This window comes from Chiloscyllium punctatum, chromosome 34 (assembly GCF_047496795.1).
Source record: "Chiloscyllium punctatum isolate Juve2018m chromosome 34, sChiPun1.3, whole genome shotgun sequence".
NCBI classification, from domain to species: domain Eukaryota; kingdom Metazoa; phylum Chordata; class Chondrichthyes; order Orectolobiformes; family Hemiscylliidae; genus Chiloscyllium; species Chiloscyllium punctatum.
In genome coordinates this window covers 47,173,734-47,190,791 of record NC_092772.1, presented here as the reverse complement: position 1 = coordinate 47,190,791, position 17,058 = coordinate 47,173,734, and the positions used below count along the sequence as shown (strand labels likewise).

Genomic DNA, 17,058 nt, shown 5'->3' with positions numbered 1-17,058 from the left:
CGTGCACAGTTCCAGTCTCCATGTCCCTCAGTTAGACCCACACTCGGAGCACCGTGCACAGTTCCAGTCTCCGTATCCCTCAGTTAGACCCACACTCGGAGCACTGTGCACAGTTCCAGTCTCCGTATCCCTCAGTTAGACCCACACTCGGAGCACCGTGCACAGTTCCAGTCTCTGTATCCCTCAGTTAGACCCACACTTGGAGCACCATGCACAGTTCCAGTCTCCGTATCCCTCAGTTAGACCCACACTCGGAGCACCGTGCACAGTTCCAGTCTCCGTATCCCTCAGTTAGACCCACACTTGGAGCACCATACACAGTTCCAGTCTCCGTATCCCTCAGTTAGACCCACACTCGGAGCACCGTGCACAGTTCCAGTCTCCGTATCCCTCAGTCAGACCCACACTCGGAGCACCGTGCACAGTTCCAGTCTCTGTATCCCTCAGATAGACCCACACTCGAAGCACCCAGCACAGTTCCAGTCTCTGTATCCCTCAGTTAGACCCACACTCGGAGCACTGTGCACAGTTCCAGTCTCTGTATCCCTCAGTTAGACCCACAGTCAGAGCACTGTGCACAGTTCCAGTCTCTGTATCCCTCAGACCCACATTCGGAGCACCGTGCACAGTTCCAGTCTCTGTATCCCTCAGTTAGACCCCCACTCGGAGCACCGTGCACAGTTTCAGTCTCCGTATCCCTCAGTTTGACACCCACTCGGAGCACCTTGCACAGTTCCAGTCTCTGTATCCCTCAGTTAGACCCACAGTCGGAGCACCGTGCACAGTTCCAGTCTCCGTATCCCTCAGTTAGACCCACACTCGGAGCACCGTGCACAGTTCCAGTCTCTGTATCCCTCAGATAGACCCACACTCGAAGCACCCAGCACAGTTCCAGTCTCAGTATCCCTCAGTTAGACCCACACTCGGAGCACTGTGCACAGTTCCAGTCTCTGTATCCCTCAGTTAGACCCACAGTCAGAGCACTGTTCACAGTTCCAGTCTCTGTATCCCTCAGACACACATTCGGAGCACCGTGCACAGTTCCAGTCTCTGTATCCCTCAGTTAGACCCCCACTTGGAGCACCGTGCACAGTTCCAGTCTCCGTATCCCTCAGTTTGACACCCACTCGGAGCACCGTGCACAGTTCCAGTCTCTGTATCCCTCAGTTAGACCCACACTCGGAGCACTGTGCACAGTTCCAGTCTCCGTATCCCTCAGTTAAACCCACACTCGGAGCACCGTGCACAGTTCCAGTCTCCGTATCCCTCAGTCAGACCCACACTCGGAGCACCGTGCACAGTTCCAGTCTCCGTATCCCTCAGTTAGACTCACACTCGGAGCACCGTGCACAGTTCCGGTCTCCGTATCCCTCAGTCAGACCCACACTCGGAGCACCGTGCACAGTTCCAGTCTCCGTATCCCTCAGTTAGACTCACATTCGGAGTACCGTGCACAGTTCCAGTCTCTGTATCCCTCAGATAGACCCACACTCGAAGCACCCAGCACAGTTCCAGTCTCTGTATCCCTCAGTTAGACCCACACTCGGAGCACTGTGCACAGTTCCAGTCTCTGTATCCCTCAGTTAGACCCACAGTCAGAGCACTGTGCACAGTTCCAGTCTCTGTATCCCTCAGACCCACATTCGGAGCACCGTGCACAGTTCCAGTCTCTGTATCCCTCAGTTAGACCCCCACTCGGAGCACCGTGCACAGTTTCAGTCTCCGTATCCCTCAGTTTGACACCCACTCGGAGCACCTTGCACAGTTCCAGTCTCTGTATCCCTCAGTTAGACCCACAGTCGGAGCACCGTGCACAGTTCCAGTCTCCGTATCCCTCAGTTAGACCCACACTCGGAGCACCGTGCACAGTTCCAGTCTCTGTATCCCTCAGATAGACCCACACTCGAAGCACCCAGCACAGTTCCAGTCTCAGTATCCCTCAGTTAGACCCACACTCGGAGCACTGTGCACAGTTCCAGTCTCTGTATCCCTCAGTTAGACCCACAGTCAGAGCACTGTTCACAGTTCCAGTCTCTGTATCCCTCAGACACACATTCGGAGCACCGTGCACAGTTCCAGTCTCTGTATCCCTCAGTTAGACCCCCACTTGGAGCACCGTGCACAGTTCCAGTCTCCGTATCCCTCAGTTTGACACCCACTCGGAGCACCGTGCACAGTTCCAGTCTCTGTATCCCTCAGTTAGACCCACACTCGGAGCACTGTGCACAGTTCCAGTCTCCGTATCCCTCAGTTAAACCCACACTCGGAGCACCGTGCACAGTTCCAGTCTCCGTATCCCTCAGTCAGACCCACACTCGGAGCACCGTGCACAGTTCCAGTCTCCGTATCCCTCAGTTAGACTCACACTCGGAGCACCGTGCACAGTTCCGGTCTCCGTATCCCTCAGTCAGACCCACACTCGGAGCACCGTGCACAGTTCCAGTCTCCGTATCCCTCAGTTAGACTCACATTCGGAGTACCGTGCACAGTTCCAGTCTCTGTATCCCTCCGTTAGACTCACAGTCGGAGCACCGTGCACAGTTCCAGTCTCTGTATCCCTCAGTTGTCCCCACACTCGGAGCACCGTGCACAGTTCCAGTCTCCGTATCCCTCAGTCAGACCCACACTCGGAGCACCGTGCACAGTTCCAGTCTCTGTATCCCTCAGTTAGACCCACAGTCGGAGCACCGTGCACAGTTCCAGTCTCCGTATCCCTCAGTTAGACCCACACTCGGAGCACCGTGCACAGTTCCAGTCTCTGTATCCCTCAGATAGACCCACACCCGAAGCACCCAGCACAGTTCCAGTCTCAGTATCCCTCAGTTAGACCCACACTCGGAGCACTGTGCACAGTTCCAGTCTCTGTATCCCTCAGTTAGACCCACAGTCAGAGCACTGTTCACAGTTCCAGTCTCTGTATCCCTCAGACACACATTCGGAGCACCGTGCACAGTTCCAGTCTCTGTATCCCTCAGTTAGACCCCCACTTGGAGCACCGTGCACAGTTCCAGTCTCCGTATCCCTCAGTTTGACACCCACTCGGAGCACCGTGCACAGTTCCAGTCTCTGTATCCCTCAGTTAGACCCACACTCGGAGCACTGTGCACAGTTCCAGTCTCCGTATCCCTCAGTTAAACCCACACTCGGAGCACCGTGCACAGTTCCAGTCTCCGTATCCCTCAGTCAGACCCACACTCGGAGCACCGTGCACAGTTCCAGTCTCCGTATCCCTCAGTTAGACTCACACTCGGAGCACCGTGCACAGTTCCGGTCTCCGTATCCCTCAGTCAGACCCACACTCGGAGCACCGTGCACAGTTCCAGTCTCCGTATCCCTCAGTTAGACTCACATTCGGAGTACCGTGCACAGTTCCAGTCTCTGTATCCCTCCGTTAGACTCACAGTCGGAGCACCGTGCACAGTTCCAGTCTCTGTATCCCTCAGTTGTCCCCACACTCGGAGCACCGTGCACAGTTCCAGTCTCCGTATCCCTCAGTCAGACCCACACTCGGAGCACCGTGCACAGTTCCAGTCTCTGTATCCCTCAGTCAGACCCACACTCGGAGCACCGTGCACAGTTCCTATCTCTGTGTCCCTCAGTTAGACCCACACTCGGAGCACCGTGCACAGTTCCAGTCTCCGTATCCCTCAGTCAGACCCACACTCAGAGCACCGTGCACAGTTCCAGTCTCCGTATCCCTCAGTCAGACCCACACTCGGAGCACCGTGCACAGTTCCAGTCTCCGTATCCCTCAGTCAGACCCACACTCGGAGCACCGTGCACAGTTCCAGTCTCCGTATCCCTCAGTTAGACCCACACTCGGAGCACCGTGCACAGTTCCAGTCTCCGTATCCCTCAGTTAGACCCACACTCGGAGCACTGTGCACAGTTCCAATCTCCGTATCCCTCAGTTAGACACACAGTCGGAGCGCTTTCACAGTTCCAGTCTCCGTATCCCTCAGTTAGACCCACAGTCGGAGCACCGTGCACAGTTCCAGTCTCCATATCCCTCAGTTAGACCCACATTCGGAGTACCGTGCACAGTTCTAGTCTCCGTATCCCTCAGTCAGACCCACACTCGGAGCACTGTGCACAGTTCCAGTCTCCGTATCCCTCAGTCAGACCCACACTCGGAGCACCGTGCACAGTTCCAGTCTCCGTATCCCTCAGTTAGACCCACAGTCGGAGCACTGTGCACAGTTCCTATCTCTGTATCCCTCAGACCCACATTCGGAGCACCGTGCACAGTTCCAGTCTCTGTATCCCTCAGTTTTCCCCACACTCAGAGCACCGTGCACAGTTCCTATCTCTGTGTCCCTCAGTTAGACCCACAGTCGGAGCACTGTGCACAGTTCCTATCTCTGTATCCCTCAGTTAGACCCACAGTCGGAGCACTGTGCACAGTTCCAGTCTCTGTATCCCTCAGACCCACATTTGGAGCACCGTGCACAGTTCCAATCTCCGTATCCCTCAGTTAGACCCACAGTCGGGGCACTGTGCACAGTTCCAGTCTCCGTATCCCTCAGTCAGACCCACACTCGGAACACCGTGCACAGTTCCAGTCTCCATATCCCTCAGTTAGACCCACATTCGGAGTACCGTGCACAGTTCTAGTCTCCGTATCCCTCAGTCAGACCCACACTCGGAGCACTGTGCACAGTTCCAGTCTCCGTATCCCTCAGTCAGACCCACACTCGGAGCACCGTGCACATTTCCAGTCTCCGTATCCCTCAGTTAGACCCACAGTCGGAGCACTGTGCACTGTTCCTATCTCTGTATCCCTCAGACCCACATTCGGAGCACCGTGCACAGTTCCTATCTCTGTATCCCTCAGACCCACATTCGGAGCACCGTGCACAGTTCCAGTCTCTGTATCCCTCAGTTTTCCCCACACTCAGAGCACCGTGTACAGTTCCTATCTCTGTGTCCCTCAGTTAGACCCACACTCGGAGCACCGTGCACAGTTCCAGTCTCCGTATCCCTCAGTCAGACCCACACTCGGAGCACCGTGCACAGTTCCAGTCTCTGTATCCCTCAGTTAGACCCACAGTCGGAGCACCGTGCACAGTTCCAGTCTCTGTATCCCTCAGTTTGCCCCACACTCAGAGCACCGTGCACAGTTCCAGTCTCCGTATCCCTCAGTTAGACCCACACTCGGAGCACCGTGCACAGTTCCAGTCTCCGTATCCCTCAGTTAGACCCACACTCGGAGCACCGTGCACAGTTCCAGTCTCCGTATCCCTCAGTTAGACCCACACTCGGAGCACTGTGCACAGTTCCAGTCTCCGTATCCCTCAGTTAGACCCACAGTCGGAGCGCTGTGCACAGTTCCAGTCTCCGTATCCCTCAGTCAGACCCACACTCGGAGCACCGTGCACAGTTCCAGTCTCTGTATCCCTCAGTCAGACCCACACTCGGAGCACCGTGCACAGTTCCAGTCTCCATATCCCTCAGTTAGACCCACATTCGGAGTACCGTGCACAGTTCTAGTCTCCGTATCCCTCAGTCAGACCCACACTCGGAGCACTGTGCACAGTTCCAGTCTCTGTATCCTTCAGTCAGACCCACACTCGGAGCACCGTGCACAGTTCCAGTCTCCGTATCCCTCAGTCAGACCCACACTCAGAGCACCGTGCACATTTCCAGTCTCCGTATCCCTCAGTTAGACCCACAGTCGGAGCACTGTGCACAGTTCCAGTCTCTGTATCCCTCAGACCCACATTTGGAGCACCGTGCACAGTTCCAGTCTCCGTATCCCTCAGACCCACATTCGGAGCACCGTGCACAGTTCCTATCTCTGTATCCCTCAGACCCACACTCGGAGCACTGTGCACAGTTCCTATCTCTGTATCCCTCAGTTAGACCCACAGTCGGAGCACTGTGCACAGTTCCAGTCTCTGTATCCCTCAGACCCACATTTGGAGCACCGTGCACAGTTCCAGTCTCCGTATCCCTCAGACCCACATTCGGAGCACCGTGCACAGTTCCAGTCTCCGTATCCCTCAGACCCACATTCGGAGCACTGCACAGTTCCTGTTTCCATGCATCACGTTTTTCTGTGCCTCTATTTGTTCATCGGAAGTGAATGTTTTTTAACCCTGTTTCCAAACCCAATCTTCATGGCTGAACCTTGTGCCTTGATTGATCTTTTCTGTAAAGATGCGCCTGAGTTGATCAAGATATCGGCTCCTGCTGTGCTGCAGGAGAATGAGCCGGTGAATTTGAACTGCTCGGTGAGTTTTATGTGCCCTGGTTTGCTCCGCTGGATTGACACTGAGGGACTGAACATGTCTTCATCACACCGAGAAATCAGTAAATCCCCAACTGGCAGCGCCATCCTGAAATTCACCCCGTCTTACCGGGACCACGGGAGGACTCTGAGATGTGGCTTTAAAACAGCCAGTGGTGAAATTACAGGCATCAATGTGACGTTAAACGTGTTGTGTAAGTACACAGAGATTTAACCCATTACCTACTGGCTTGGAATGCTCAGTGTCAGCACTGACCTATCCCCTTCACTCAATCACAAGATCCATTCAGAGACATAAGGAGGACATTCGGCCCATTGATTCAATACTGGCTGTCAATCTATCAGTCACATTCCACAGAGGGGAGGAAAAAAAACCTCAAATGAGGTATCCAAGACAATATTTACTACCCCCATCCCTAGTTGCCCCCCTTGAGAAGGTGGGGGTGAGCTGCCTCCCTGACCCACTGCAGTCCATGTGCTGGAGGGTAGACCCACAATGTCCCTGAGGGAGGGAATCCCAGGATTCTGACCCAGGAAGGAACGGCCAATAGATTTCCAAGTCGGGATGGTGAGGGCTTCTGAGGGGAACTTGAAGGGGGTGGTGTTCCCATGTACCTGCTGCCCCTTGTCCTTCTAGATGGAAGTGGCCGTGGGTTTGGAAGGTGCTAACAGAGAACGGTCTCCCAGCTCTGAGCACAGCGAGTGTGGGACATGACTCAGGATCGATCAGTAAAACTGCTTCTCAAAGTCCCAACTGACAAATTCACCGCTCACATTTATCCCTCTTGGAATTGTCTCCTGGTAAAGGAGATGTTTTTGTTCTTAATTACCAGGAAACACCTCCATCCTACAGCGTTCCTGCTGTTGTCTCTGGAGAGAGCAACCCAGTCCACATTATTCCCAACCTCACAAACATTACTGCCAACATGCAAAATATTGTTGAAAGGGCTAAATGGCCAACAACTAACAATCAATCCGATCCGAGAGCTCTCTGCCATCCAAACACACTAACAGTACAATTCAGGTGGTGCTTAGGGAGTGGGCACTGTCCGAGGGTCAGTGCTGAGGGAGTGGGCACTGTCGGAGGGTCAGTGCTGAGGGAGTGGGCACTGTCAGAGGGTCAGTGCTGAGGGATTGGGCACTGTCGGAGGGTCAGTGCTGAGGGAGTGGGCACTGTCGGAGGGTCAGTGCTGAGGGATTGGGCACTGTCGGAGGGTCAGTGCTGAGGGAGTGGGCACTGTCGGAGGGTCAGTGCTGAGGGAGTGGGCACTGTCGGAGGGTCAGTGCTGACGGAATGGGAACTGTCAGAGGGTTAGTGCTGAGGGAGTGGGCACTGTCGGAGGGTCAGCGCTAAGGGGGTGCCACACTGTTGGAGTGTCAGTGCTGAGGGAGTGGGCACTGTCGGAGGGTCATTGCTAAGGGGGTGCCACACTGTTGGAGAGTCAGTGCTGAGGGAGTGGGCACTGTCGGAGGGTCAGTGCTAAGGGGGTGCCACACTGTCGGAGGGTCAGTGCTGAGGGAGTGGGCACTGTCGGAGGGTCAGTGCTAAGGGGGTGCCACACTGTTGGAGGGTCAGTGCTGAGGGAGTGCCGCACTGTCGCAGGGTCAGTGCTGAGGGAGTGGGCACTGTCAGAGGGTCAGTGCTGAGGGAGTGCCGCACTGTCGCAGGGTCAGTGCTGAGGGAGTGGGCACTGTCAGAGGGTCAGTGCTGAGGGACTGCCGAACGGGCGGTGGGTCCCTTTGCTGGGTGACTTTTCCCTGATGTCAGTGACACTGCTGTCTTATTCCTCAGATGCTCCGAAAGATGTCTATGTCGACTCCCCTGAGCACACACCGTTCCGTATCGGGCAGACTGTGGAGCTACAATGCCTGGTGACCAGCAGCAACCCACCAGTACAGAGCTACACGTGGTACTCTGGATTGACAGCGCGTTATGAACATGGCGCAGTGAAACGGTTCCGGATTCCACGGACTCAACAGGATCTCACGTATCGATGTGAAGCCGGGAATTCTGTCGGCACATCTTCCTCGGATGTAGTCAAACTGGAGCCTTTAGGTATGTTTCAGGGACCCCCTCCCTATCTCTGTACCCCCTCCAGCCCCTACACCCCCTCCCTATCTGTGTAACCCCCTCCAGCCCCTACACCCCCTCCCCATCTCTGTAACCCCCCTCCAGCCCCTACACCCCCTCCCTATCTCTGTAACCCCCTCCAGCCCCTAACCCCCTCCCTATCTCTGTAACCCCCTCCAGCCCCTACACCCCCTCCCTATCTCTGTAACCCCCTCCAGCCCCTACACCCCCTCCCCATCTCTGTAACACCCTCCAGCCCCTACACCCCCTCCCTTTCTCTGTAACCCCCTCCAGCCCCTACACCCCCTCCCTATCTCTGTAACCCCCTCCAGCCCCTACACCCCCTCCCTATCTCTGTAACCCCCTCCAGCCCCTACACCCCCTCCCTTTCTCTGTAACCCCCTCCAGCCCCTACACCCCCTCCCTATCTCTGTAACACCCTCCAGCCCCTACACCCCCTCCCTGTCTCTGTAACCCCCTCCAGCCCCTACACCCCCTCCCTATCTCTGTAACCCCCTCCAGCCCCTACACCCCCTCCCCATCTCTGTAACCCCCCTCCAGCCCCTACACCCCCTCCCTATCTCTGTAACCCCCTCCAGCCCCTAACCCCCTCCCTATCTCTGTAACCCCCTCCAGCCCCTACACCCCCTCCCTATCTCTGTAACCCCCTCCAGCCCCTACACCCCTTCCCATCTCTGTAACCCCCTCCAGCCCCTACACCCCCTCCCCATCTCTGTAACCCCCTCCAGCCCCTACACCCCTCCCCATCTCTGTAACCCCCTCCAGCCCCTATACCACCTCCCCATCTCTGTAACCCCCTCCAGCCCCTACACCCCTTCCCATCTCTGTAACCCCCTCCAGCCCCTACACCCCCTTCCCATCTCTGTAACACCCTCCAGCCCCTACACCCCCTCCCTTTCTCTGTAACCCCCTCCAGCCCCTACACCCCCTCCCTATCTCTGTAACCCCCTCCAGCCCCTACACCCCCTCCCTATCTCTGTAACCCCCTCCAGCCCCTACACCCCCTCCCTTTCTCTGTAACCCCCTCCAGCCCCTACACCCCCTCCCTATCTCTGTAACCCCCTCCAGCCCCTACACCCCCTCCCTATCTCTGTAACCCCCTCCAGCCCCTACACCCCTTCCCATCTCTGTAACACCCTCCAGCCCCTACACCCCCTCCCTGTCTCTGTAACCCCCTCCAGCCCCTACACCCCCTCCCTTTCTCTGTAACCCCCTCCAGCCCCTACACCCCCTCCCTTTCTCTGTAACCCCCTCCAGTCCCTACACCTCCTCCCCATCTCTGTAACCCCCTCCAGCCCCTACACCCCCTCCCTATCTCTGTAACCCCCTCCAGCCCCTACACCCCCTCCCTATCTCTGTAACCCCCTCCAGCCCCTACACCCCCTCCCTCTCTCTGTAACCCCCTCCAGCCCCCATTTGCCTCTCTCTGGTCTAGGGGAACCCTATCGATGTTTTGAGTGGGTGGGGGATACAATCTGGATGTCGAGGTGAGGGATGGAATGGGCAGATGGAAATGGCGATGGGGGAGGAGAGAGGATGGAGAGCAGGGATTGGTGAAGGCGGGTTTTGGGTCGGCTGGGTGAAAGATAATGTCATTGGAGCACACATGAAGGGCCGAATAGCCTGCCGCTTCTCCTCATTCCCCTCGCAGCGTTCCGATGGGCTGAAGGGCCTGTTTGTTTGCTGGTATTTGCTCTCATAGGTCTCAGAGGCTTGGTAGTTGTATGTAAACCCCATTCTATGTCCATTCAGCCCATCGAGCCCTCCCTAACCGTGATAACCTCTCACCCCCACCCCCTTTACATACAACGTCAGACAGTACAGCCCAGGATCAGGCCCTTCGGCCCATCATGTTGTACTGGCCATGACGCCAAGCTAAACCGATCCCCTTCTGCCTGCCTTTGGCCCCCTATCCCTCCATTTCTTGGATATCCATGTGTTTATCTAAACCCCCCCCCCAACCACCATTGTATCTGCCTCCACCAGCGCACCCCCCCACCTCCAGCCCCCCCCCCCTCCAGCACCACCCCCCCCCCCCCCCCCCCCACCAACCCCCACTTGTCAGCATGTCCCACACTCCCACATTTCAACTCTGGGAAAACGATTCTAACTGTCAGACCCTATCTCCGCATCTCGTAATTCTACAGACTTCGATCAAGTCTCCCCTCAGCCTCCAGGGAAAACAACCTGAGTTTTTCCAGCCTCTCCTTACAGCTCATCCCATCTGATCCTGGCGGCATCCTGGGGAAACCCCTTCTGCACCCTCTCCCAAGCCCCCAGATCCTTCCTGGAATGTGGCGACCAGAACTGAACGCAGTTCTCTCAGTGCGGCCGAACCCAAAGTCTGATAACGCAGATTTCTCCAGCTTCCTCATTTCCCCTCCCCCCACATTGTCTCAGTCCTAACCCTCGAACTCAGCACCGCCTTCCTAACCTGCAATCTTCTTCCTGACCTCTCCGCCCCCCACCCCCCTCTCCGGCCTATCACCCTCACCTTGACCTCCCTCCACCTATCGCATTCCCAACGCCCCCTCCCCCAAGTCCCTCCTCCCTACCTTTTATCTCAGCCTGCTGGGCACACTCTCCTCATTCCTGAAGAAGGGCTGATGCCCGAAACGTCGATTCTCCTGTTCCTTGGATGCTGCCCGACCTGCTGCGCTTTTCCAGCAACACATTTTCAGCTCTGATAAGGCAGCAGCCTGACACCCTGAGTCTTGTACTCAATTCCCCGTCCGACCACACCGTACACCTTCTTCCCCGCCCTATCTCCTGGGTAGCCACTTTCAATGAGCTACGGTCTGGAACCCCAAGGCCCTTCTGTCCATCCATGCTGTTCAGGATCCTGCCAATAACTCCATCCTTTCCCTCAACGTTTCATTTCACTTACCCAGGCTAAGCTCCATCTGCGGCTTCCCCAGGCTGACCTGCTTCGGAACAGTGCGTCCCCACATCTTTTCTCGATTAGATTTCGTACAGTGTGGAAACAGGCCCTTCGGCTCTACCTCTAGAAGATGTAGCGATTTCTCCACATTTCCCACCCCCCCCCACCCCCTTCCGTAACCCTCAGGACACTGTGGATTTCAATCACGTCACCCTTTCACTCCTCCCACCCCTCCACTGGGATCGAATCCCATCTTTCTTCACTCTTTCCCTCTGGTAACCCTTCCCCAAACCACTTCCAACACTCTTCCTTAGAGAAGGAGACCAATATGCAAAATGTCCAGATTACAGAGGAGGATGTGCTGGATGTCACGAAACGGTTAAAGGTGGATAAATCTCCAGCACCTGATCAGGTGTACCCCAGAACTCTGTGGGAAGCTGGAGAAGTGATTGCTGGGCCTCTTGCTGAGATGTTTCTACCATCAATAGTCACAGGTGAGGTGCCGGAAGACTGGAGGTTGGCAAACGTGGTGCCACTGCTTAAGAAGGGTGGTAAGGACAAGCCAGGGAACTATAGAGCAGTGAGCCTGACCTCGGTGGTGGGCAAGTTGTTGGAGAGAATCCTGAGGGACAGGATGTACATGTATTTGGAAAGGCAAGGACTGATTCGGGATAGTCAACATGGCTTTGTGTGTGGGAAATCATGTCTCACAAACTTGATTGAGTTTTTTTGAAGAGGCAGGTACAATTGCAACATTTAAGAGGCATTTGGATGGGTGTACGAATAGGAAGGGGTTTGGGGGGGATATGGGCCGGGTGCTGGCAGGTGGGACTAGATGGGGTTGGGATATCTGGGTCAGCATGGACGGGTTGGACCGAAGGGTCTGTTTCCGTGCTGTCCGTCCCTGTGACTCGATGACTCTCTGTTCTCTGGATGTCGCCCTGTATAACTGAAGCGTAACCTGCTGACTTCTGCTGGTGGTGAACGTTCCCCAAGCTTTCCTGATTGCTTGCTTCCCCTACGGACTGACCTTCGGTGACCCATGCGCTCAGACACCCAGATCCCACTGCGTCCCCGCGCCCCCCCCCCCGCAATCTCTGACCATTTCGATAATGTGAGTCTTGTCTTTTTGACAGAGCAAGGCTCTTGGGCAGTGTGGAGTCCCCTGGTGGTGCGAGCTCGCACAGGATCGTGCGTGGTTATCCCGTGTGAGTTCACGCACCCTCACAGAGTGTCAAACAAGGTGGAGAGAATTGGAATGTGGCTGCAGGACCATCACTTCAGCGGTGACAAGGTTTACCACGACGGCGGGTTGGGAAAAGCTGACCACCAAAGGCGGGTGGAATTTCTTGGAAACTTGGAGAATGGGAATTGTACTTTGAAGATGAAGAATCTAACAAGCAATGACAGCAGGAATTATTACTTCCGGATTGAAATCGGGGATCATAAGTGGTCACACAAAACAGGGAGCCGCCTGGTGGTTTCTGGTGAGTTTCTCCCTGAGTCACTGTCTAGTCATGTTATTTCCAATGTCAGACCCCATTCACTCTCTCCTCCTCTGACCCTTTCTCTGTCTCTCCTCAAACTCGATAGATTTCACATCACCCTGTTTTTTATTCTCTTGCTTTCCGTCACACTCTTGCTTTCGAACTCTCTCTCTCCTTTCCTTTTACTCTCACATTTCCTTCTCCTCTTCCCTGCACCTTCTTCTATCCATCCCACTCTCTCTCTCTCTCTCTCTCGACATCTCTCTCGTGCTCACACACACACACTCCCTCTCTTCGTTTACTTTCTCCCACGCCATCTCCCTACCCATCCCTCTTTCTCTCTCTGTCTCTCGACATGTCTCTCTTTCAACACTCTCTTTTCCAATCACTCTCTGTCTCCTGCACTCTCACTCACTCTTTCTCCTCTCTGGCTCTCCCCTGTTCCTTTTGACTTGCTCTCTCATTCGAGCACTCACTCTCTCCCTCTCAGTTTCTCAATCTCTAATTCTCATTCCTCTTGGTCCACATCCAGGTAATTATCACCTGCTCTACATCTCTTTCTAACTCTCTTCATCTCTCACACTAACCAAACCACACATCATGGTATCAGACAGGACACTGCAGCGCTCCCTCAGCACTGACCCTCCAACAGTGTGATGTTCCTCCTCCCTGACCCTCCAACAGTGCAACACTCCCTCAGCACTGACCCTCTGACAGTGCCCACTCCCTCAGCACTGACCCTCCGACAGTGCCCACTCCCTCAGCACTGACCCTCCGACAGTGCGGCACTCCCTCATCACTGACCCTCCGACAGTGCCCACTCCCTCAGCACTGACCCTCCGACAGTGCCCACTCCCTCAGCACTGACCCTCCGACAGTGCCCACTCCCTCAGCACTGACCCTCCGACAGTGCGGCACTCCCTCAGCACTGACCCTCTGAAAGTGCGGCACTCCCTCAGCACTGACCATCCGACAGTGCCCACTCACTCAGCACTGACCCTCTGACAGTGTGGCACCCCCTCAGCACTGACCCTCCGACAGTGCGGCACTCCCTCAGCACTGACCCTCTGACAGTGCAGCATTCCCTCAGAACTGACCTTCCAACACTGCAGTGCTCCCTCAGCACTGACCCTCCGACAGTGCCCACTCCCTCAGCACTGACCCTCCGACAGTGCCCACTCGCTCAGCACTGACCCTCTGACAATGCCCACTCCCTCAGCACTGACCCTCTGACAGTACCCACCCCCTCAGCACTGACCCTCTGACAGTACAGCACTCCCTCAGCACTGACCCTCCGACAGTGCAGCACTCCCTCAGCACTGACCCTCCGACAGGACAACACCCCCTCAGTAATGACCCTCCGACAGTGCCCACTCCCTCAGCACTGACCCTCTGACAGTGCAGCACTCCCTCAGCACTGACCCTCTGACAGTGCAGCACTCCCTCAGCACTGACCCTCCGACAGTGCCCACTCCCTCAGCACTGACCCTCTGACAGTGCCCACTCCCTCAGCACTGATCCTCTGACAGTGCGGCACTCTCTCAGCACAGACCCTCCGACAGTGCGGCACTCCCTCAGCACTGACCCTCTGACTCTGCCCACTCCCTCAGCAATTACCCTCCGACAGTGCCCACTTCCTCAGCACTGACCCTCCGACAGTGCCCACTCCCTCAGCACTGACCCTCGGACAGTGCGACACTCCCTCAGCACTGACCCTCTGACAGTACAGCATTCCCTCAGCACTGACCCTCCAACAGTGCGATGCTCCCTCCTCCCTGACCCTCCGACAGTGCCGCGCTCCCTCAGCACTGACCCTCCGACAGTGCCCAATCCCTCAGCACTGACCCTCTGACAGTGTGGCACCCCCTTAGCACTGACCCTCTGACAGTGCCCACTCCCTCAGCGCTGACCCTCTGACACTGCCCACTCCCTCAACACTGACCTTCCAACAGTGCCCACTCCCTCAGCACTGACCCTCCGACAGTGCCCACTCCCTCAGGACTGACCCTCCGACAGTGCCCACTCCATCAGCAGTGACCCTCCGACAGTGCGGCACTCCCTCAGCACTGACCCTCCGACAGTGCCCACTCCCTCAGCACTGACCCTCCAACAGTGCCCACTCCCTCAGCACTGACCCTCCGACAGTGCCCACTCCCTCAGCACTGACCCTCCAACAGTGCCCACTCCCTCAGCACTGACCCTCCACCATGCCCACTCCCTCAGCACTGACCCTCCGACAGTGCCCACTCCCTCAGCACTGACCCTCCACCATGCCCACTCCCTCAGCACTGACCCTCCGACAGTGCCCACTCCCTCAGCACTGACCCTCTGACAGTGCCCACTCCCTCAACACTGACCCTCCGACAGTGCCCACTCCCTCAGCACTGACCCTCTGACAGTGCCCACTCCCTCAACACTGACCCTCCGACAGTGCCCACTCCCTCAGCACTGACCCTCCGACAGTGCCCACTCCCTCAACACTGACCCTCCGACAGTGCCCACTCCCTCAGCACTGACCCTCCGACAGTGCCCACTCCCTCAGCACTGACCCTCTGACAGTGCCCACTCCCTCAGCACTGACCCTCCGACAGTGCCCACTCCCTCAACACTGACCCTCCGACAGTGCCCACTCCCTCAGCACTGACCCTCCGACAGTGCCCACTCCCTCAGCACTGACCCTCTGACAGTGCCCACTCCCTCAACACTGACCCTCCGACAGTGCCCACTCCCTCAGCACTGACCCTCCGACAGTGCCCACTCCCTCAGCACTGACCCTCCGACAGTGCCCACCCCCTCAGCACTGACCCTCCGACAGTGCCCACTCCCTCAGCACTGACCCTCCGACAGTGCCCACTCCCTCAGCACTCACCCTCCGACAGTGCCCACTCCCTCAGCACTGACCCTCCGACAGTGCCCACCCCCTCAGCACTGACCCTCCGACAGTGCCCACTCCCTCAGCACTGACCCTCCGACAGTGCCCACTCCCTCAGCACTGACCCTCCGACAGTGCCCACTCCCTCAGCACTGACCCTCCGACAGTGCCCACTCCCTCAGCACTGACCCTCCGACAGTGCCCACTCCCTCAGCACTGACCCTCCGACAGTGCCCACTCCCTCAGCACTGACCCTCCGACAGTGCCCACTCCCTCAGCACTGACCCTCCGACAGTGCCCACTCCCTCAACACTGACCCTCCGACAGTGCCCACTCCCTCAGCACTGACCCTCCGACAGTGCCCACTCCCTCAGCACTGACCCTCCGACAGTGCCCACTCCCTCAACACTGACCCTCCGACAGTGCCCACTCCCTCAGCACTGACCCTCCGACAGTGCCCACTCCCTCAGCACTGACCCTCCGACAGTGCCCACTCCCTCAGCACTGACCCTCCGACAGTGCCCACTCCCTCCGCTTTGACCCTCCGACTGCGGTGCTCCCTCAGCAGTGGATCCAATAATCGATTCCCTGATCTTTTTGCTCCTCAGATTTTTCCGAAAAGCCGGTGATCACTGGGCCAATGACAGTGCAGGAGGGGAGCCGGACGACGATGACCTGTTCTGTGCGGAGTCCCTGTCCTGAGGATATCCCAGTTTTGGAGTGGGTCAGCCCTTTCACTGAGGTGTCTGAGATGCGCACCTCTTACCAGAATAGCCTGTGGACCTATTCCCGCACCATCTCCTTCACCCCACAGTTTGAGGATTTGGTTTTGACCCTGAGATGTCTCGCTCGTTTCGGAACAGATATTCCTGCCGTAGACACTGAGGTGACCCTCAGCCTCCAGTGTGAGTATCAGAGATTTCCCCCTCTCCTTTAGCCTGTCCCCTATTGCAATCTCCCAGGAGGGATGATACATACTGACAGATGGAGGCCTTTCAGCCCATTCTGGTTGTTCTAGTGTTCTTCATTCGAAAGCCTGTCCATTCACTTGTTATGAAGTTGACGGATGTACTATACCTTTAAGAGAGACTATTTTGTCAGTGAGAGTTTTCAGGCTCCTGTCATGTGACTAACCAGCAGTTTCAGAGTGTACCAGAAAATTGAAAATATGTAACATTTGGCTGTACAAATCTCAATTGTTTTGACCGCCATTTGAATTTAACTAATGAGTTTCAATTATGCCCCAGGATACTAAAATCCAATCGAATTTGAATTTTACTATTTTGACAACATCAAACCAATGAGAGAAACTGACGTTTGGGGTATTTTAAAAAAGCAGACATTTTGGAAGCCAGACAGAGAGAGAGAGACAGCACCAACTGCCATTGAGAGACTCCCTAAAAAACATTCTCAATCAAAGGTACCTTGTTCACTGAAACATCTCTGCGGCAGAAGACCAAAGATGACCCAGGGAGA

The 17,058-nt window shown here is 56.2% G+C and overlaps 1 protein-coding gene across 1 annotated transcript in view; it reads left to right on the top strand.

Annotated features, from left to right (window-relative positions):
* LOC140458738 (B-cell receptor CD22-like) overlaps nucleotides 1–17,058 on the top strand; it is a 51,472-nt gene that overhangs the window by 26,928 nt on the left and 7,486 nt on the right. The window contains exons 4-7 of the mRNA XM_072553397.1: nucleotides 6,160–6,444; nucleotides 8,043–8,306; nucleotides 12,360–12,710; nucleotides 16,191–16,487. Coding sequence (XP_072409498.1) covers nucleotides 6,160–6,444; nucleotides 8,043–8,306; nucleotides 12,360–12,710; nucleotides 16,191–16,487 — 1,197 coding nt within the window. The remainder of the gene's footprint in view (nucleotides 1–6,159; nucleotides 6,445–8,042; nucleotides 8,307–12,359; nucleotides 12,711–16,190; nucleotides 16,488–17,058) is intronic.